The sequence below is a fragment of the Pararge aegeria genome, chromosome 7 (assembly GCF_905163445.1).
Source record: "Pararge aegeria chromosome 7, ilParAegt1.1, whole genome shotgun sequence".
Taxonomy (NCBI): Eukaryota; Metazoa; Arthropoda; class Insecta; order Lepidoptera; family Nymphalidae; genus Pararge; species Pararge aegeria.
The window spans coordinates 15,993,078-16,016,468 of record NC_053186.1 but is presented as its reverse complement, the minus strand read 5'-3'; the positions used below and the strand labels follow the sequence as shown (position 1 = coordinate 16,016,468).

At 37.3% G+C, this 23,391-nt stretch overlaps 1 protein-coding gene across 1 annotated transcript in view; it reads left to right on the top strand.

Moving 5' to 3' along the window:
- The window catches only part of LOC120625278 (N-alpha-acetyltransferase 15, NatA auxiliary subunit), a 140,858-nt gene extending 117,467 nt beyond the window's left edge, over positions 1 to 23,391 (top strand). The window contains exons 11-16 of the mRNA XM_039892295.1: positions 18,060 to 18,157; positions 18,965 to 19,063; positions 19,735 to 19,843; positions 20,451 to 20,614; positions 21,350 to 21,526; positions 22,428 to 23,391. Of these exons, the coding sequence (XP_039748229.1) occupies positions 18,060 to 18,157; positions 18,965 to 19,063; positions 19,735 to 19,843; positions 20,451 to 20,614; positions 21,350 to 21,526; positions 22,428 to 22,625 (845 nt within the window). The 3' untranslated portion in view covers positions 22,626 to 23,391. The remainder of the gene's footprint in view (positions 1 to 18,059; positions 18,158 to 18,964; positions 19,064 to 19,734; positions 19,844 to 20,450; positions 20,615 to 21,349; positions 21,527 to 22,427) is intronic.

Genomic DNA, 23,391 nt, shown 5'->3' with positions numbered 1-23,391 from the left:
ATGGCTTTCACCGACCCAGTACCCAGGTAGGATAGGTACTTACTATTTGCGCAATACTATTTTGCCGACCCTCTTTCGGACAACTTTTTAATGTTTTATTATTATTTGTAGCGATTGTTCGTTATTCGTACAAACCGCAACTCATATCAGTCCCCTTTGCCGTTCAAATAAGCAACAATTAACCGCATCATAAGAGACAAAACCACCGATCATTATTATTACTTTACGTTACGTTACAAAAGGCTTCGTAACATTTCAAAATTTTGATTTTAGCTAATCACGCTTCTCTTGAGTTTTGTGGTTGGAGTTATCTTTTAGCTATGGATTCTTTGCCTAATTTGCATTCCAACGTTTTCAGAATGCGTTATTGAAATCGCGGAAGTTGACACAATATTTTGATTACTTTAAGTTGAAACTGTTAACGGTTGAATTCCATTTGTTCAGTTGCAATACTCACGTATTCTGCGGTGTAATCCTTCCGTTATTTGTAGTTTTATTGTTCACTAAATTTTATTACCTGTAGTTAGTAACAGATTGTAAATGTTTCAGTACTTTACAAATAGCTACCGGTAACTTAGCATATAGTTATCTTCAATGTGTTAAGTATTATCCAGATTCTTACTCAACGAGTACTTCATTCAATAGATTTTAACAAGGTCTTGTTACTTGTGTGATCGATCGCCAGTCAGTTTGTTGTTATCTTAGGTCGTTGCATTTACCATACAGTTGAATACCAATATGCTAGTAACCAGTTTTGTTTGTTCTTTCTTTGTTATTGTTCGGATAACAACCTTGTTTACTTTTACTTTGTCTTAAATTGGTATTAGAGATTTCATGGCTATTCCTAAAAATAGCCATAATCTGGTTAAGGTATGTTGAACATTTATTAGAGCAGTTGATGATTCTTTTAATGACAAGGTTGCTCAAATTATATAGCCAGAAGAAAAAGAAAAACAGACTGCAGAAAACTGCTAAGTTTGTTGCTGGCTATTTCTCGGTAGAATCTGCCTTCCGAACTGGTGGTAGACACGCTATATACAGATTACAGAGACTTAACGTTTCGAAATTGAAATTAACATTTTTGTATATTTATTTTAACTTTTCATAACTACGATATGTATTGCCAACAAAAGTCGAATCTCCATACGTACCTTTTGAATATTTAATGATACATTAAGTTCAGGCAAATTAAAAAGCCGATAAACTTTGTCAATGTCTTTAAATATATATCTACAGCAAATATTTCCTTGAACTTGAGTAAAATAACCACCGTGAGGCCTAATCTTAAGAGAATTTCTGGGATTTTTAGATTGCTAATTGACCAACCCAAGTTATTTCCTTACACAGAGTCATGACGAAATATGACTGATAGGCAACTAATCTTGTTTGAATATCCCACAGCTCAGGTTTCATTCTCCGCCCGCGTTACCAAACACGTTGGTATTTGGCTGGTACTCCAATATCGCGATAGTTAGCTGCGGTACATAGAAAGTTAAGTAGCTACTAGCTACACAGTTTATACCTGCCGACCTTCACCGGAGAAAGCGGGTTATTTCATATTATTAGCTGCTGATCTCAATTTAATTGCGGTATAGTTTTGTACAGGAAGATATCTGGGACAGATCTTCATTTATGGAACATGTAGATTTAGGTTTCTTTGCAGATCTTACAAGATAAAAGGGTAATCTCCTCAAATACGCAATTTACTATTAGCTCAAACATTATTTTAATTTTCTATCCAAAATATTGATTCTTATAATTATGTTGCCTAAGGTCTAAACTTATGTTAAAAAAACATAAGTTTAGACCTTAGACGGCATAATAGAACATTCAAGTGTATCTTGTATTCTTTAAGTATCATGGACCGTGTTCGGCTTATAATTTTCAATAAGGCCTACAAGCTACAATGGTGTCATTTTGAAAACAACTAAACTTGTGTGAGGTAATTTAGTTATGCCATACTAAGCGGATATACTATTTTTGCTGCACTTCGTGACTTGTCAAATTTAATATATTGACAATTTGTATAACAAAGTAGACAATAGACATATTAAGACATGTGACATGCAATTATGCCGATACATCATGATATGATACTCATTCACGATTAATGATAAAATCTTTTTGAGTCTAGACACTCTGGCGTATGGATAACTTGACCTGTCAGCCAGACTCATGGTTTCGTTAGTTTAATTGCTATTTATAGAATAAACAAAAGGTGCATAATTAATATATATATTCGAATTAGCATCTACAAAGTTTCGATCGATATTTAGAAAAAAAAAATAAAGAATATGCTTCGTTGTAGTTACGTTTGTGGATTAAATCTGTGGGTGCATGTTTAATTAAAAAACAAAATGTATGGGGAGTTTCTGATATTGCTATATATAGCTAATATTATAGATCAAATGCAGACAGACATCTAACAACAAAGGATCTGTCTGTCTTCTCTCAAATATGAAATAAGATCACATAAGTGATCGTCTAGATCTTACATCAAAATGTGATACACATCAATTTGACTGGCTCTTCAAGAAAATAGGTCCACTGAAAATGAATGAATTCATGAGTAATTCATTAATGAACGTCACTTACTCTCATTTATGTATTTTATGAGAGCCACTCATTCGCATTAATGACTTTTTACAACGATCAATTATTGAGGAAACAGTTGGTGATCATCTTTCTCTTAAACCCCGAATCATGATTTCGGCGCTATTCCAGAATCGTACTGTTCGAAAATTTATATTACGCTCAGGTTTGGAAATCTGATTTAACAATTATTATCTATTAATCGTGTAAATACTTCGTGTATCAGTATTTCCGTTTAACCCACGAGTTCAAGACATTTATTGCATAAAGCTGGCATGACTCAGTCATGATATACCCTTTCAAATTAAAGACCACACAAATTCCAAGGCTCTATTTACTAAATGTTGTAACTAAACAGAGTTTAGAGCATGGTGATATTCATACTTGTTTTATTGGAGATCTAACGATGGGCTTTAGTAGACTGGTGACTTAAATTCATCGTCTGAACCCCCCCTCCTACCGCGGGCGTCGTACGAGGCGACTAAGGGCATAAAAATAAGAACGGGCAGCAACGTCAACTGTGCTACTATCATCTACTGCTATAACCAACCCGTTTGCCCAGCAGCGCGTTGATAGACAAACTCTTCCGTTGGGAGATGCCTTTAGTCCAGCGGTGGTAATTAGATGTTGATTGCTTGATGTATCAATGGACGTCTACGGTTGGGCACAAGCTATTAGCAAGGAGCAGTGTTCCTTGCTGTCGTATGTTCTCCTAGTCTAACCATACTTCAGCTTCTAGTGCGAGGTTACCATTACAAAACTTTGGGACCCCGCGTCCTTCTTTTTATTTTTATTCCACTACAAGTTAGCCCTTATTTGCAATCTTACTTTGTGATAAGCGATGATGCAGTCTAAGATAGTAGCGGGCTAACCTGTTAGGGGGTATGGCTCATATTAAACATATTAAAAACTCCTAATCGGTTTCGTACCGGAACGCTTAATCGCTTAGCGGCACGTCTTTGTCGATAGGGTGGCAATTAGCCACGGCCGAAGCCTTCCCATCAGACCATACCAGAGAAAATTCAGAAATTATAAATCCCCAAATTGCCCCTGCCGGAAATCGAACCCGGCACCTCCCAGTTAAAATCACAGCGCTCACCGTTGCGCCAGGGAGGTTGTCGTCCTAATATCCTAATACTAATTACGAATCTTGTTATGTACATAGTGTTATGGTATATTTAGACTAATCCTTATAAACTCCCCTTATAGTTTATCTAGTGTCTTGCAATTTCTATTCAAAGTTGGCAGAAGTTCGAGTTCAAGTTGTTTTGAAACTATGCATATTTTCATCTAGCGCTTTTGCTTACAATCACGAAGGTATTCGGCAATATCAAAGGCTAAACTTTGACTCTGCAGAATAGTTTGTAAATTTGTTTAACCTTCTTGTATTATTACTTGGTGAGCATTTAAAGTGTCTTAAGGATTTTAAAAAGTGCCTGTGTCTATTATTTTCTATGTTTCTAATGAGAGGTTGTAGGGTGTAATCTCTGGATCTACTGAACCGATATGAACCCGGAAAATGAAAAGCCTCTTCCGTTGTATTTGGTTTTGAAAACTAAGTCGGAAAAAAACGGGCGAACGACAACATTACCATGAGAGATATATAATTGAACTCAAAAGTTAAAGAGAGTTAGTGACACAATCGTTATGTCTAACTTTTATATTGAAGTCACAAAAAGTACCGCACCGGCTGCAAAATTTGTTGTTTTTTTTTTTTTTAATGCTAAATATAGCATTAAAAAAAACAAACAACAAATTTTGCAGCCGGTGCGGGTCAGTAGTCATTAAATAACTGCCACCTAAATTGCAAGGTTCTACACACTAAAGGCCAAAAGCTTAGTTGTAAATATGTCAATGCGGAATTGTCGGATCTAATAAACGGAAGTAGGTTCAAACCCATAATGCACTTTGATGGATATATCACGACTGTTCAATGCCAATTCTAAGTGTTTGTTTGCGACAGTGAGATTGAGTGTTGATTGGTTATTATGTATGTGCTAATTTTGAATCTTAGTAAACAAATGGATGAGATGAAGATATATTATCAGGAAGTTTCGTCGAAGTGACATTGATTTAGAAGTTAAAATATGGTGCGAGGTATCGCCATAATGCTAATGTTGTTTACTCTGCAACGGAGAACACATCATTTCAACCGACTTAAAATAAAGGAGGAGGTTCTCAATTCGACAGTGTTCTTTTTTGTGCATTTGTTAAGCTATTACTCTGGTGAATCTGTTTTAAAAGTGTAACAGTCCAGCCTATGTGTATGGAACCCCACAAGTGCATAGAACTGTATAAATAAATCACTTTTTATTATAAAATAGGACACTCAGTCTTGTATGTAAAATAATAATTAGCACATAATTACACTACAATATATTGTTTTCACTTTGAATTTGAATAAAACTTAAAAGAGCTAGTAAAACATGTGTTTACTATTTCACTGCCTACCCGCGAAGACAGCTCTTATTTTCGTTTGGTTCGTCAAACTCAACATTTTTAAATCAATCAATTAAGTAAAATGTAGAAAATTACTAGACACTTCCCTGGCTACTATATAAAAGGCAATAAATATAACTTGGTACCAACTTAAAAAAAAACTAGGAAAAACTTATGTCTTGATTTTTAGATGTTTAAAAAATTCGGTTCTTAATTGTCAAAATTTAATTTTGGAATAGAGCCGTTGAAGAGCCGGAGAATATTTTACATAGGCTATGAAAAATCATGAAAAACTATAAAAATGTGCACAAATTGTGGGCGAAAGCGATTATTATTATAGCCTAGTGTGTAAGACTTCGACTTCCCTTTCGGGGCCACCGGCTTCGATTCCCGGTTTAGCTTCCGTTTGCGAGGCGTGCAAATTCTTGTCCAATTGACCTCGGCTTTCACCAAACTATTAAGCGCAGTTTAAACCCTACTTTTTGAAAATAAATATTTGATTAGGCTTCATATCACAACTGATGGTAAGCCAAGCATGGCATACCGCTTTCAGTGTGTGAAGCTCCGAACGGGATGCACAGTCGGACCTATGTTGCTCTTCTAAGAGAAATTTAATCTTTAGACACATTTAATCAATCGATTCGTTCGGTACACAATTAAAATCGAATGTATTCTAAATTAAGATCGTGATTAATAAACGGCGTTTGTTTGTATTGTTTTCTGCAGGTGGTCCATTTCGTCATTGCTTATCATTAAGCTGTGATTCATTGTAAGAGCAATCTCTCAGCGGATTATCTTTTTGTTGTGCTCGTGTAGTGTGCGAATAATTGTTTTAATAATAGAAATGGTCGACGACCGGGATGGTGAAGTGGTGAGCTAACCCGGGACATAGAGGCGTGCATACACAAGGTATGCGTTGAGCGGATTTTAGTTTTTATAACTCGTGGCTCCTGGTTTCGATCTACGGCAGGGGTAATTTTGTACTTCATATTTTCTGAATTGTTTTTGTTCTGGTCCGGATGCTTGGGCTGACGAAGGCACGCCGAAGCCTTACCCAGTAGGCTATCAACGTTATTATCGTCACCTCACAATAACGTAAAAAAGTACTCGTAGGTATGTACTCGCCTTAATATTTCGCTCGCAGACTGCAGGTGGACGCGGCGGATGGTATAATTAATTCGCTGAGGCGCGTGCGCTTACGCGTGTTGCGCAATAAATCGAGCGTGATGGTACAAATGTAAGCCATCAATCGCTGATAAAGGCTCTCGCAGACTTACGTGCTCCGAGTGGTATAAACTTATCTCGTTACAAAATCTGGGGCACGTTTTGTGGTCAGTGTTTAATCGACCCACCATTTTTGGCGGTGTTACTATTTTTCCGTCAGAATCTAAGCTCTATCTTATCTAGGCATTTGGTCATTAGTTAGATTTTAAATGGACGAGGTGGATGATGTTAGGTTTTTGCAGAGTGCGGTGAATACGCAATTGTATCCCGTACTCTCACTTATAGATCTGTAGAGGGTCACACAGAGTTTTAAGTGGGTGCACGTCCCATATAACCACTCCGTTTCCCCTAAAGGTATGCTTCAGGTATTTTCTTTGTTACAAAAAAAAAGGTCATTGCAGGGTTCGGTAAGCATCCTACCGACAGTTTATTACCGCCTAGCGTCTTCGTCAACACCATGTAACAGGCCACTGCTGGATTTATGGCCTCTCTCAACTGGAAGGTTTGCCTATGTTTACGACTCAAGGCAGTGGTGGTCGCAGTAGAAGGTAGTAGTAGCACAGAGGAGGCTGCTGCCCGCCCTCCTGCCCGTTCTAGGTGTCTCGTACGCCACCCGTGGGAAGAGATACTATATTATGATCTGCCGTCCAGACATGGCTTTAATTAGAATTAAATTAAAGCATGGGAATGTAAGCTTTATATGGCTTTATTCCCTCGCCGACCACGCGTCATTTACTCCAAAACAACACTTTTTTTTAGTCTTCTGTTAGGTTTCGGCCGTGATTAGTTACCACTACTAACAAAGACGTGCCGCTAATCGATTAAGCGTTCCGGTACGATGTCGCGTAAAAACCGACTAGGATTTTAATATAAATGGCATACATCATCACTTACCAGCAGTTGAGATTAGGACAGTCAAGGGCATATTTTGTAATGTAATAAAAAAAAACTTTATGTCACATTAGTAAAGCTTAAATTGCAATGCAATGCTATTGAGTCTAGTCGGTATTGAGTCGTTATGGTGCGCAAAGACAAATAGTATTCTTGTACGACGTCACGTTGAGAAGTCGCTCTCCATTCCATACCTAAGAAATTGCTCTATAAATATTTACTTTAATGTTTATTCTAGAAAAGTAAACGGAAAACCTGCTCCGGCTGACTGGTTCGGTCTAGACTCAGTCTTGCGACACTAGGGCGTTGTCAGGGCTAGTATTGTGTATGAAATTCTGATACGCTTGCGGTATTTTATAATTTGGAACGGCCGTTGGGCTTTATTGAGTGCTTTAGTTTGAGCACCGGCACTGAACGCTTTATTGCAAAACATTAACTCTGTTTCCTTAACAGGTTGTGGTGTAATTTATTTTGTTCCAAAGAACTGAAGGTTGTGTTGAATTATTAATTGTTTACTATTTGTATTTGCACTTGTGCTGCCAGGTGTTGTATATAGGGCAGTATCGGATTCGCGTCGGTTCTGCCGTCCCATCGGACTATGAGAGTGAGATTGCACTGCTGTATGCGCACACGCATGTGCACTATATAATATCCGGCGGATTTGGAAAATCTGTTATGGAAAAACTCTCTAGAGGTGATGGCCGAAATCGGTCAGGGAAAAATGGTTTTATCTTGCAGAGCCGTGCACCTCGTTTAATCTGGTTTAACTGCTCCTAAGCTACTAGGCAAACATAATAGGATAAGTACCAGCAGGGCTCACACAGACAGGACACAAAAATTAAATCCTCGACTATGCCCCGTGACAGTCGATTGAATTGACTTGCCCACCTGCTTTTAATCACGGGAACATGGAATAGGAGAAGTTTATCCCGGTTTATTATTACGTATATATTATTTGGATATTATATTCCCTTGTGCGCCACCATGCTCTGAGAGTTGACAAAGCTGTGGGATAAGATACATTTTTATCCTTTCCCCGGGCTGTTAAATGTCTCCTGCCCATGCTAGCTGTGCTGAAACACAGTACGTACATCCGGTGGACTGTAGTGCATTGTTAATAAACGCAACTGTCAAATCATGACGTTTGGTGGTGCATTAATTTAATATGTTACCAGAAAAATTATAATTTGGCAATGAGTTTATCGTAATGAGGCTAATGATAACTGCGTAGAAAAACGAACGCTATAGGTACTTTGCCAAAAGGATCCCTATGTAATTTAAAACAGAAAACATGCATTTTTGTTTCATTATTAATGTTTAAATGTTGCTGGTGCATTTCTGGTATTACAAGGAAGCACTTCTGATGATGCTAAGGAACATCTTTTTAGTTCCATGAGAAAATTCTTGAAGTTTCTGGCTGCGTTGCGATTGTGTACTCGTTCTCGATACCCCGTGCTTGTAGGTACAACTTTGGCAATATGTGCGGTGGTAATACCGTGACTTACCGAATAAACATTACCAATTGACTTGGTACAATAGAACTAGGTATTATGAAATCGGATTTTATTCGCTTCTTAGGGTTGTACAAAATATTTTTTCTCGTTTCCAAGAAGTCCGTTGCATTCGGCTTGATATATTTTGATTAAGCGGCGCGAGTCGAGGCGCGCCAGGGCCGCGGTTTCATTAGTTTTGCGAAACCGGTGAATTGGAGCAGCAATTTGTGTGTGCGACGTGTCCTAGGATTAATTTAAGGCACAATGTGATTACGTAAACACGTCCGCTTTTATTAGCATACCTTTACTATTGTGCTTTGACAGGGCTGTCTGTCTTGCTGATAAATGCATAGTAAAACTGAAGATTTGTTTTACCTATCAAAATTAGTAGAAAAATGGTACTTAACATTTTGTACTATTAGTTGATCATATGTTAGCATTTAACTGTTACTGTTTACGATTTATCATGTTTGTGCTAAATGATTAACCGGTGAAAACAGCTGGCATAAAAAAATACAATATAAATATGCGGTTTATTAAAAAATTCAGAAAAAAATGTTAAGTATATCAAGCGGAAACAGTAATTATTTCGAGCGGAACATATTGAAAACGTAATAAAGATTTTGTTATGATAATTTATATGTTATGATAGTTCTCACTACCTGTATACAGTAATCCTCATTTCCTGGCGACATCTATCGAACGTACACCTATCGAAATAAGTTCACCGGTCTGAAATAAGCAACGACTGTGCAGATATAGTGTTCCAGAATGTAATCATTGGCATGAGCCAACCAATCCGAGAGCAGCGTATTGCATCTATGCCCCATGATGGTGGTGGTGGTGGTGTTAGTGATGGTGATGATTATGATGATGGTGGTGATGTTGATGATGACGAGGATGACAACGATGATGATGATGACGACGATGACGACGATGACAACAATGACGATGATGACGATGATGATGATGACGACGATGACAACGATGATGATGATGACGACGATGACAACGATGATGATGATGACGACGATGACGACGATGACAACGATGACGATGATGACGACGATGATGATGATGACGACGATGACAACGATGACAACGATGATGATGATGACGACGGAATGACGATGATGATTGTACTCGAATTTACATACAATATGCATAAATATCGATACAAGCAGCTCATTCCGAACATGTTTATGAAATCTAAAAGCATAACTGGATGTTTTTAGTTATGTTAGAAACAAAAATGTCCTTAGAGCCAGCCCTAACGTATAATAAAATGTTTAGATTCTATTAAATGGCCCAAAAAGAAACACTTTAATTATGAGTTTCGGATATTAACACATCGCGTAGGATATTTCATAATGGCTGCAATTACATATTTTATTTAAAAATTAATTTTCAGGGTCAGTTGAAAATTTGTACTAACAGTTAAAACATCGGACATTATGAGATTGTCAAAATGTAGATACCTAGCGATATATTCTCTAAACCAAAACATTCTTTATTTATTCATATCAATTCTAGTTAACAACTCACACGATCGAAAAAGAAAGCGTAGGTCTAAAATCTCATTTCTTGTATTGAGACTCCGACGACACATGACAGTGAGAGCTGCGATGCGGTGCATGCCGACTCTTTTATGTCAGCCAGTCGGTTGGACCCCAGGGAACACCGAATCACTACCGCCGCCGAGTCAAGTATCATAAGCTCTTATTAAACGATTATATAAATATATTTTTGTCATCACATCACGACCAAAATCTATTTATGTCACCTCTCACTTTTCGTATATCATTTTAACCTAACTTTGTCATGTGTCTTCTCCCACAAAAAGAATTGTAGAGGCCGTAGTCTACCAGGTTGGTCCAATTCGTCAATTGGGTTCGGAGTTATGTGAGTTTTTAATTTAAGCAGTTAAATTTATCATGCTTCAAAAATTTGCTAACTGGCCAGCACGGTGCGAGAAACCGAAAGCGTAGTTAATTGGAATATATTGATTTGTGGCGATGAGGATGCCAAATTGTACCTTCTACCTTGCTCTATCATAGTCCTTCCGTTCGTCCGTCTGCTTGTCAGCGGATTGTAATCTCATAAACCGCAATAGGTTAATTTTTTTTACAGAATGTCGATTTGGCATTATAACAATAAATAATAAAATAAATTGAGTATAGTAAAGAAAATAAAGGTTGTTGCCCATACAAGAATCTTCTTTGTTTGGTTTTTGTTCGCTTTATCTTAATAATGTACCGTTTTATTTAGCACCTTGGTACCACAGAATACGGAACTAACAGAAACCGTGTACAGGACTAATATTGAAGCATCAAAACCACTCCACTTTAGTAGTGTTTCTCGAAAAGGCGAGAAATTCGGTTAGTCGCTTCATTCTATTTAGCAGTTGAAAGTAATTATTTTACCTCTAATGTTCTAAACGTTTACCTACCATAAAATGGGGAAAATGAGAAAAAATTGTAGTCTAGCAACTTTCCGCGAGTATGAAGTGAGACGTGCGCAGGGCATTTTCACTGTTTTTGGACACAATAAATAAATATAAAGAAATATTCTACGACAATACACTCTTCGCAATCTTGCACTGCACCGCACTGCATATTGTAGATACATACAACAATGCACTGCATGCAATAATGGCTGAATGAGTGTTCTTTATTTTTTTAATTCTGTGCTTGGCACGGAACTTGTCGTGTAAATCCAACTCGCGCACAGCCGGTATTTCAAAAACCCTAGAATACCCGGGTATTGCATCCTCTCAAGACAGAAATTCGTGCAGCTGGGCTAGAGAGGTCTACTAATTTACATATAGCCATATAACCTGTGACCTACCACATAGCAACGATCTTTACCACTGCCCCTTTAAAACTACTATTGCCTCATACATACATATACACTGTTAGGGCGGAATCAGACAGTTCATCTGTATATAATGAATTATTCTAATGCAATACGATGAACTTCTATAATCCACAATAAGATAATATCTTGTATAGGAATTCTTACTTTTCATATCATATAATATTATAAATTTACCAATATTCGGCTCAAACCATGCTGAAATCTTGTTGAAAGGCATTTATATCATTAGCATCTTGTAGACAGATATTTTTTTTTTTTTTATCTCAAAAAGGAACCCGTAAACTTTTCCTACAGGATAAAAAATAAGCTTTGTTAAAAATAACTGATACCACTCAAATAACCTTGGCATTCCTGATACGTATTGTATTGAGATGATGGTGATATCCACATTCCAAACGCGCTGGCCTAATAAGAGTTCACAACATAAAGAGAAGCTAATTATTTTTGGGATCACAATATCAGATTCTTACTGAATACAATTTTAAGAGCAACCTACTAAGCACGGCTTAACATGGCTTACGCCGGCGATTATTTTATATATATATTTATAGATTAGCCCTGAAAAACCCTTTGTTTATCTGGACTATCCTTAAAGGTGGGTTTTTCTATACCAAATCTAAAGGCTTAAGAATAAAAGTATAACACAACAGAAAGACATTTTTATTTGTCTTCTATTCTTCTTCTTTGTCGTACCTGGTGAGAGCCGCGGACAGTAGTCATCATGATTTAGGGCATATGTTATTGCCCTTACGGCCGTTAGCTACTTATCCTACTTGCAAAAGCCTATAGACATTCCTGCAAGGGACAAACCGAAAGTCTTAGTTATTTAATGGCTTGTAATTCCAGAGTTAAAATAATTTAATTCAACTTTGCACTTATATTAAAAGACGAAGCTTGATGTGGAGTTCTAGATAGTACTGAGAGGTTATTGAGAATTTTGGTGTAGGTATGAGAATCATGTCCCACATCTCAAGATAATCCATAATTTTCGTTTTACTTTAGCGATAATACAGCGTGTATAGCGTAGCCAAGCTAGACACGCTGTTGTTAAGCTTTGTTTGGATTTTTGACTTACGTCTCTGCTAACGTTGATAAAGTAATTGTGGCGGACAATCAATAATTTAGAAATTCGGAATAATAGTTTTGTGTTATAGAGCAGTTAGATTACCCAGAGAAGTGGTTCCTACCATATCTCTGACTAACTTGGCGTGTAAAATTGCTGATTGTCTCACGATAGCTGTTCATCAGATATTCATCATATTTCACAAAAAAAAACAACTGTCTAATTGCGCCTTGAAGTACATTCGTGCAGCCAAAAATAATCATACCTCACCGTTCACATTCCTCATTAATCTACATATCGTACGTGACTCGAGAGCGATTTGCGAACAATGATATGTAGCATAACTGTTGATTGCCAGTTTCGATCAGCAGTAACCATAAACATGGTATTTTGATATCGCTATGGTGGTTGCGAAAGTTTATGGTTTTCTATTTAAATAAGTGGTTGTAATAAACGCATAGATAGGTAGGTCAAGTGGTTCAAATACAGATAACGATGTCCTGGAATCGATTCCAGGGTCGGGCCAAGAATAGTACCAGCCCGGAGTTAAATACAAATTTTCATGAAATAACTTTGAAAATGACGGACTTTTATACTTCTTAACTGTTTTCATTAAAAACGAATAAGTAAATATACAATATATAGTATATATAATTATATGGTATTTACTTATTACCTATTACTTACTTATTTATATGTAGATAGATATTTTCTTCAATTATTATGACTAATAATACGAACGCCTCCGCAAACATTATAATATTATGATCATACTCCGTCAAGATCAGTCGGCGCACTCTGCTGAATAACAAACAATGGTTCGCTCGTAAGGTCAGTGACCATTGTCGTACCCACTATCTATTTGCTAATTTCGGTACGAATGTGTCGTAAAAAATACACGAGTGCTATGGGTTTTTATTATAAAAGTTTAAATTTCAAATCCAAAATTAATGGATAAATATTTGAGCTACAACCCAGAATCGGACAATAAATATATATAATTTATCTCTACTTATATAATAAATAGCCCACAAAACAGAATTGGAACAGCGTGGTGGTTCTTTGCTCTAGAACCTTCTGCTCTATGAGAGAGGACACTTGTGCTCGGCAGTGAGACGTCAATAGCTTGGGGATGATTATGATTATATATTTACAAATGTACAATGTTTTTTGGATAATATAATAATAATAACGTTCAATTCAGATAAAAGTCCATAACAATGTCGGTTTTTTTAACAAAAACTGTTTTCCTCTCACCAAAGTTTTATTTGCATCAATTATTATCTATTTACGTATAAAAGCTGACCGAGTTTGATCCTCGGAACGTAACGTAGTTATGTGATTTTATAATTCAACCAATTAAATATCACTTACGGTGTAGGAAAACATTGTGAGTAAACCTGAATGCCTGAGAGTTTTTCATATCGTTCTCTAAGGGATGTGAAGTCTACCGATACCTACTTGACCAGCGTGGTGGAGTACGATCTAAACGCTTATCATTCAAAGAGGAGACCCGGATTCTGTAGTTGGCCGGTAGTTCTTACTAATATTGTAAATGTGAAAGTGTGTTTGTTTATTTGTCTTTACTTTACGCCCTAACTTAGCTACTAATCGACTTGATTTTTGGCAGATAGATTGTTGAAACGATAGACATAGGCTAATCTTTATCCCGGAAAACAAACTGTTCCCTCGGGATTCGCAAAAAACCGTAATAAACGCGAACGTAGAACGTGTGGCAACAGCTAGTGGGTTGATCGTGATTTATTTTCGTAGGCTTTTTATATCACTTTGTCAAAATATATATATTTTTTAAATGTAGTTCATCGGGTACATACCACGATATTATTTTGGGATTTGTCGATATTTCGATCCAGTTGCATGGATCGTGGTCACGACTAGCGGGTTGTCAGATTCTGCCCGTGACATCCAACTTGACATCTCGTACCTCCGCAGTCCCGTCGTGACCATGCAACTGGGTCGAAATATCGACATATTCCATAAAATTATCGTCGACTACTAAAATTTATGTAAATTATACATTTTTCCTTTTTTCCCAAAGATACAAACTTAACTGCAGGTTTTGTACATAACTAATAGGATCTAATTCCGGCAACATAAAGGGCAATTACTAGAAAAACTTATCGCAATTAATATCAACGCATATTGGCAGTTCCGTAAACGAAATATCAATAGATGTATAGTTATTGTAATTTACAATATAAACGCTTGGCCTCGTATGACAAACTAGTCACGATTCTATACTTCAATCCGACTGACCGGATCTGATGTCACCTTAAAGCCACTTGATGTTAACCGCACCGGATGTGTTTCATTAGAAGGGGCCAGGGAAAAGATATTTTCCTGGAATTATTTATTGTTTTGCAATAATTTGTACTCTTAAAATATGTTCAACAGCGAAGATACCCAACAGGTACGATGTCTCGTAGAAACCGATTAGGGGTTTGAGTTTAACGTAACTGCCATAACTTTTTGACGGCCGATTGGCGCAGTGGGCAGCGACCCTGCTTTCTGAGTCCAAGGCCGTTGGTCCCGCAATTGGGAAATGTTTGCGTATTAAAAGTATTTATGTATATTATTCGTAAAAATATTCATCAGTCATCTTAGTACCCATAAAACAATCTACGCTTACTTTGGGTTTAGATGGCGATGTGTGTATTGTCGTAGTATATTTATTTATTTAACTCTTAAAAGTTTAGCCTGCTACCAACTTTGAATTATCGTCAAATGTTATTGTAGTCAAGGACTTACTTGAAATTATGCCTATTAACGTGCCAATGCTGGGCATAAAGAGCAGTGACCCACCGCGCTGCTCCAATGCAGGTTTGCAGGTTAAAACGATTATGATCTAGTGATAGTTATTATAACCGGTGTCGATGGCTTAACGCGCTCTCCGAAGCACGGGGTTGTACACTAAAAAATAACATAAAAATCCAATTTCCAATAATTGTTGATCCGAATTGGAAAATGTACCAAGAACCTCGTGATCCGTAAGTAGTTGGACATGCTAAATACTAGACCAACGAGTTAGTTTCGAATTTTAAATAAAGCTCGTAAATACTCTATAAGCTATACCTATGCTATGCTATACCTGCTCAGCAGTGAGAGATCAATAAAGACAATCTTGTTTCGAGATATATTAGGGATATTTGCCCAGAGAATACAGTATTCGTGGATAAAATCGCACTTTATAAAGTTTTGTTGATAGTATGTAACACATATTTACTTTTAACCAATACTTAAACTTACGTGTTCGAGATGTGGTGCTGGTGGCGTATGTTGAGATTACCCTGGACAGCCAAGCGCACAAATGTGTCTATCCTGGCGGAGCTAGGAGATAGTGTTTGTCTTTCTTCTCTTTGTTAAAAACGTTTGCTCTCGTATTTCGGGCACATAATTCGGCGGGGGAATGATAGCCTGAAAAAGGACTTACGGGCAACACCGATGGCAAAATACCTAGAGACCGGTCCCGAACGAGATGGGCTGGTTAGTTGAAAGAGTCAAATTCGTGCCGGTTTTATCAAATCGCCAAAATGGCCTCCAACAGAAGCCGATGGAGACAGATTACCCACTCGAAGTTTGAGCTCACCAACTTTACAGAGGGAGAAGACTTAAAACATTGGTGTTCTATTTTAACTTTTGTTCTACTTAGGAATTAAAGGAAATTTAGAAAGAAACAATTTTAACGATAACCTAACTAACTAACTAAAATATACCTCCTGCCAGTTATTGGAGAATGTTGCGATAATGCATGGGATAATGAATTAATTGCAAACAGTTTGCCACAATCATCATATTTTGACGTCAGATTGGTCTATATCCTCATTCCGATGGAAAAAGAAAATTACAAATCCGGTTCTTAATAGGTTCTGATAATTTTTACATTGTTTTTGCATATGTAATGTGTATAATACCCGTAAGTATTGTGATATAACCACATAAGATCATCCTGTATTTCTTAGAAGTATTTCCATTTAAAGAAATCTTAATTTAAATACTTACCAGGGTATCATGTTTTGTAGTAATAAAGAAGTAATCGTTTGAGTTGACGTCAATTGCATTGCGGTTAAATATCGTACTTTAAAAAATACTAGCGTACCCAGCCCGCTTCGCTGGGCTAGATTTAGCTTTATTTTATTTTATTTTATTTAAACAATAAAGTTACATAATTAAATTTTTAATTTAAGTCTCATAATATATAAAATCATTTATTTCTCTCTGTATTCATTCTCTTCTATTCTCTTATCGAGCGGGTGAAGATCATTATCTACACCCATGTACACCCAACAATAGAATATCATCATAGTAAATAAAAGCTGTATTTGACAGTTTGGCATTTTAAAAATAGGAGTGCTCCGATCGTGACCAAACTTTACAGGATTACTCGCCAGGTTAATCCGGAGATTCCCTGAAAGTTTCATTGAAATCGGTCCAGCAGTTTCGGAGCCTATACGGAACATACCCACACACTTTCTCTTTTATATACATATAGATAGGTTACGTATGATGTGTACTTACACCTCTGTCTAGACCACTACAGCGACTACCAGATGTTTTTTGCGTGTGTCAGGTTACTATATTCAAATCGTCCTTCAGTAACGTGAGGTTCCAAAGGGGCATAGAGTCAGATATAAATTACCATTGGGGTATGGGAATAATATAGTATGACAGACACGCGTATTTTATCTCAAGAAGAAAAAAGTAAAATCAACGTGTGTAGTGTAAAATATATTTTAATGTCGAATCTTTTTATTATAATACTAAAATGTACACGTTTGAGTTTTTAGTAGGGTAATCCTAAAACCTCATAACATATCACCAAAGGAGAGGGGACTAAAAAGTGCTTAAAATCTCACGAATAAAGTAATTTAAAGTTTAGTTAACTTAAAAAAAAACACAACTGAATTGAGAATCTTCTCCTTTTTTGTAAGTCGGTTAATAAAAGCGTTTTGTCTTCTTGTTTGTCATAATAATAATAATAATTCTCTATTGCCATTCTCTATTGTTAATGTAAGAACTCGAACAACATTATTACCAATTTATTATTAACAATATGGCAAATGCTTGCAAACTCAGACTTATGCTGTGCGTTGGCAACAATGCTCAACGCAGATTTTCAGTCTGCTCCAGTATTAAACTGACAGTCGACTGGCGCAGTCGGCAGCGACCCTGCTTTCTGTGACCATGGCCGTGGGTTCGATTCCCACAACTGGAACATGTTCGTGTGATAAACATGAATGTTTTTTAGTGTCTGGGTGTTTATCTGTATGTAGTAAGTAAGTATTTTTGTGTATTATATTCATAAAAATATACATCAGTCATCTTAGTACCCATAACACAAGCTACGCTTACCTTGGGGCTAGATGGTGATGTGTGTATTGTCGTAATTAATTAATTTATTTATTTAATTAAACTGAGCAAACAACCGCGTATAGAGATTAACTTAATATTTATTTTTGCAGAGAATCTCGCGCCATCAGAACTGAAAAAACTCAGAAACAAACAGAGGAAAGCCAAACGCAAAGCCGAACAAGAAAGTGCGCTGGCAGCACAGGTTCAGGTACTCTTTTTTTTAGTACTAATGAATAAAATTAGCTGCTGTCCGCGAATTTTATGTTTTTTTTACAGCTATAGAAATATCCTTTCCGGAAAGGAAGCTATAAACCCAGTGTTTAGGACTTCGACTTCACTTTCGGGGCGCCGAGTTCGAGTCTCGGCACGCGCCTTGTAACTTTTATAAGTTATGTGCGTTTTAAGAAATTAAAATATCACTTGCTTCGAGGGTGAAGGAAAACAGCGTGAGGAAACCTTCATGCATGAGAGTTCTCCATAATGTTCTCAAAGGTGTGTGGACTCCACCAATCTCCACTGGGCCAGCGTAGGGAACTACGGCCGGAACCCCTTCTAATAGTGGGAGGAGACCTGTCTCTGTAGTGGGCTATAAACTAAAAAAAAATTACTGATAAATTATTATTGTGATCTTTTGAGTCAAGCAAAAATTCGTTGGATCTAACTTATGTTTGAGAAAGGCTCAAGATGAAGAGGAAGGCATTTGTCACAGCTAAGGCGGTAAAGTGAAACTAAGCTTATACAATCGGGATTAAGTACTTCCGATCTCCGTGACGGTGTGACACACGCTATTCATATGTATGTCAAACTTCCTGTCGATTAAAATTAAGTAATTTTTACGTGTTTACCTGATTTGACAGTATTGAATGACTCTAATACCCGCACTGGAGCAATGTGATGCGTCTTAAGTCTATATTTCAGATCTTTTTTTCCCTAAAAAATTTAAAAATGAGGTTTTTGTTAATTTAAATTAAACAAGCGCGTCTTTTAGTTTTTTTGAATTATTTATTTATTTCAGGTGAAACGCGAACAGCATCACAAAGCGAGACAGCAACAAGAGCAAGGCGACCCAGAAGCGCCGCAGCTTGATGAACTGATCCCGGACAAACTTGCGAGGGTACGCTAACATTTACTACATTTATATCGTTTATTAAACAATAAAGGCATCGACCACATGGATACAGAAATACGGATGTCGTCCATCTAGCTCCATAGCAAGCGTAACTTGTGTTATGGGTACTAAATAGATTATTTTAGTATTTATGTATATTGTAATACATAAATACTTATAATATACATATAAACACCCACGAAACAAAACGAACTCAAAAAAACAGTCAAAATGATGGTTATGTGATGCTTGCGTGTTTTGGTGTCAACTCATTGGGCTATATCGGTAAGAAGAGACCTGTATAATATAGCTCAATGCAGTGGCGTGCATACAGGGTAGGTAAAATGGAGATAATCTGCAGCACAGATTCATTAAAAACATAAGGGTAGGGATTGTTAGAGATATAAATAGTTTAAGTTTTCATAACTTGTTCTGTGGATTTTCTCTACTTTATATCATCTGCATACCCTGTGCATATCCTTTATGCACGCCGTTGGCTCAAGGAGTTGTGGACCGCTGGACGCAAGCGACACAATATCACAATAGTGGTTTTTGGAACTCCATATAAAAGACAGCAGTGTACGTCCATTGGTTGACATATAATGATGAGGATGATGTATTATTTATAGTGGATTTTGTGTATAATTAAGTAAAAAAACAAAACACTTTTTTTTCAGGCGGAAGATCCGCTAGAGCAAGCACTAAAGTTCCTGCAACCGCTACGGACACTCGGCGCGGATAGAATAGATACACATCTAATGGCCTTTGAAATATACTTTAGGAAAGGTAGGCTTACCAAATCTTAGATACCGTCCCTGTACGAGTTCTCCTACTGTACCCCTTATCTTAAGCGCCCGAGCCTCGGCACTCGGTTGGTAGGTACACGTCCGAAGTATATAACAGCTTCCCCGGGCGTTAATATATAATAAGCCAGCAAGAGGACATGCCGTGGTATTGTTAGTTCGGGTTCCTCTGTTCTGCCCAAGAACTTATCGTCGCAATATTGAAGTAATAGTAGCGAGCGAGTGTAACTGAAGTTTATGAACATAATAGAAATCTTGTTATAACTTTTTTATTACACTCCCAGTTTGGCCTTGACAGCCAATCACCTAGAAGTAAGTTATGATGAAGTCTTTATTATTACTCTTAATTTGTACACCACATTAAGTAACAGTTACAAGAAAACAGAAACATAAAAAATGAAGTAGGTATACAAGAGCCTTAGGATGTGCTGCCATCTTATTTGCATCAAGAACAATGCAGTCTTATATATATCTCTAGAGTAAACCAGGCAAAGTAGGGTAATCTCTTGCACAACATTCCGTATGCAAAAATATTTGCAGAAAGAGTTACTTAGCTCATCTTAACATATTATGGTCTGGTAAATTTTCAGAAAAACCACTACTAATGCTGCAGAGTATAAAACGGGCATGGCGGTTGGACAGTTCACACTCTCATTTGCACGACTGCCTGCTCCGCTTCCGCAGCTGGTTGGACGAGAAGCAGGCGGAATTACCGCCAAGTGTCGCTGCCGTCATAGACACGGAAATGTGGCCGGTAAGTGGCACAACTGACCAACAGTTAGCAGGACATGCGAGAACACATCTAGCAAAAGTCCATCAACCCAAGGCGTAGGTGTTAAGCCTCCTGTGCCTGAAATTAAACCGGCAACCACGCCTTTCACACCGGAGCACAAGTATTTGCGGCAGAAATAAGCATGGCGGGAGTACTTCCACGACCGACACAGTTGTCAGTAAGCTCTATTACTACGACTAAAAATCTAAAATGAAGTTAACTTCTTAATTCAGACACTTGTTAATCTTTTAGGCTATTCGGTCCATCGCAAAGCAGGAAGGAGACGGCCGTCTCAAGCTTTGCTAATTGGTTTGGGTCTCCAAAAAAGTCCACGATATTCTAATAGTTTACCGGGAATTAAGTTTCCGACTGTGCAAAAAACTACAGTAGTGGTCCAGGTCCACTCATCATCCGGTTATACAACTGGAAGAAAATTAACATTTGAATATCCCCGCTAGAGAAGAGAAATACTCTTTCAAAACTGCTGTTTTGTTAAAGTCAAAGCTTGTACTTTTTTTTTATTTCCCGCAAAAATCCTTCCAAGCACATACGAGGTTTGATAGTTCAGCCGGCCACTTATCTAGCACCGCGCAGTAATTCTGATATCCCGTACTTCGCGGTACAAAAAAACCTAAAACACTTTTCTCTGTCTTATTGATATAATTTGAGCATATAATATTTTGGGTACGTATTATTTGATTTGTACTTGTTTCGCAGATGTTCCAAGGGCGTTCAGCACAGACGATGGCGGAAGCGTACATGAAAAAGTCAGCGGAGGAGTCCCAACACGCAGCGCTTTGGGGTGCTCGGGGTATGCGGCGCTTGCAGCCCGCGCGGGCGCCTGAAGCTTTGAAACTAGCTACACGCCTCGATCTACCGGAAGTCTCTATACAGGTACTGAACTATTTATGTCCCATACCACAGAATTAAGAACATACAGAATTCATTAAAAACTCAGCCATTATTGTATGCAGTGCATTCGTGTCCAAAAACAGTAAAAACGCCCCTCGCCTGTGGTTTTTGATGCTTCAATATTAGTCGCGTACACGATTTCTGTCTGTTCTGGGTCCAGACGTATAACATTTTTTTCTTTGTTTTAATAGAGACTAATGATTAACGAACACGTTTATTTATATCCCTACTGTTAGCTAATTTACTTCTTCTTTTCACAATTTATCGGTAAGAATTATACATGACTGCCGATTGTGGGCAGCGACCCTGCTTTCTGAGTCAAGGCCGTTGGTTCGAATCCCAACTGGAAAATGTTTGCATGATGAACATGAATGTTTATCAGTGTCTGGGTATTTATCTGTAAATTATTAGTATTTATGTAATATATTCATAAAAATACTATCGTAGTATATTTACTTTCATTATTTATGTATGTCAGACGTCATATATAGCAGCAGATATAACTATAGTATATCTATCCTACTTCTGATAGCATTTTAATAGTTAGAAACAACTAAGAAATACTGGTTATTTAGTATAGTGACAATAGAATTCACATAAAATAGATTAAAGCAGGGTGGTCTTCATACATTATGTGTATCTCATATGTACATATTGAGACAGTCAGTATGTCTCTCGTATTGTATTTCGTTTCAAACTAAACTAAAGTGCATACATATTTATTGAAAGATTTCATAACGCTTCAGTGATATGGTTTTAATTCTCTTTAATTTTCTACTAACCTTTTTTAATGTCGAAATATGAAAATAAATTGTGGTCTAGTGGAAGCAAAGACGAAATCTATGAATTTTATTTGTATAATAATAAAAAAACTTTGTTACAGGGTTGCGTCGAAGTTTTAGAGAGTCTCAGAGACGGCGATTTCGGGCCGTGTGAAAAGGAGACAGAGGAATATATCGAAGCGTGTCGTGTTAAATTCCCGTACGCGAATGCGTTCAAACCCCCCGCAGAACAGGTGCCTGACAACCACATCACCGAGGATATCCCCCTACAACCTCAGGAGATAACGTTCAACATTTGAAGTGTTCCAACCCCCCACCCTCATTTTCAATAATATACTATCGTCGATAGGAAAAATTTGTAGTATGTTTTTTGAAAAATACACTCGGAGTGTCGGAACCAAGTGTTGCCGGTTCATACTCAATTTAATATTAACATTTCGGAATAATTTACTTTTTACTAACGTAAGCGGATAGGACGCACTACGGGTTTCTGCTGCGGGCAGCAGGCTTGTAACCCAAAAACACACGTGATGGGGATTTTCAATCTCCCCACAATTTAACAGGGTTCGCTGATTTAAAAAAATTAAAAAGGTGGTTCTTCACCTTGCGCGAATATCCAAGACGCGGTTTTTATAGCTTGTATTTGTTCCTTGAATCACAAGTTGCAGATAAACTACCCGCGGTTTATCGTAGTGCGTGCAAACACAAAAGCGGTTCGATTTGAGTGTTTTTGTCATATCAGAGATCGTCACAAAGACTAAATTGGCCAGTTTAATAGTAACAGAAAGTTTTCGGAACTATTTAATCATTGCGAGTTAGACTATACAGTCTCAAAGCCTAAAGTTATGATATTGTTTTTGTTCGATAGTGTGTAGGCCTTCTTATAAATTTTATTGAATGTAATTACTTGAAGTTATGACTCTTAGGCGATGCGCAAACCTAGACACATTTGCGTCTTGTCTCTCTTTGAAGACGATAAATATATATATATACACTAGCGGACCCCAGCGCCATCTGAAATTCATTCAAATCGGTCCAGCCGTTTAGGAAGAGTTCAGTGACATA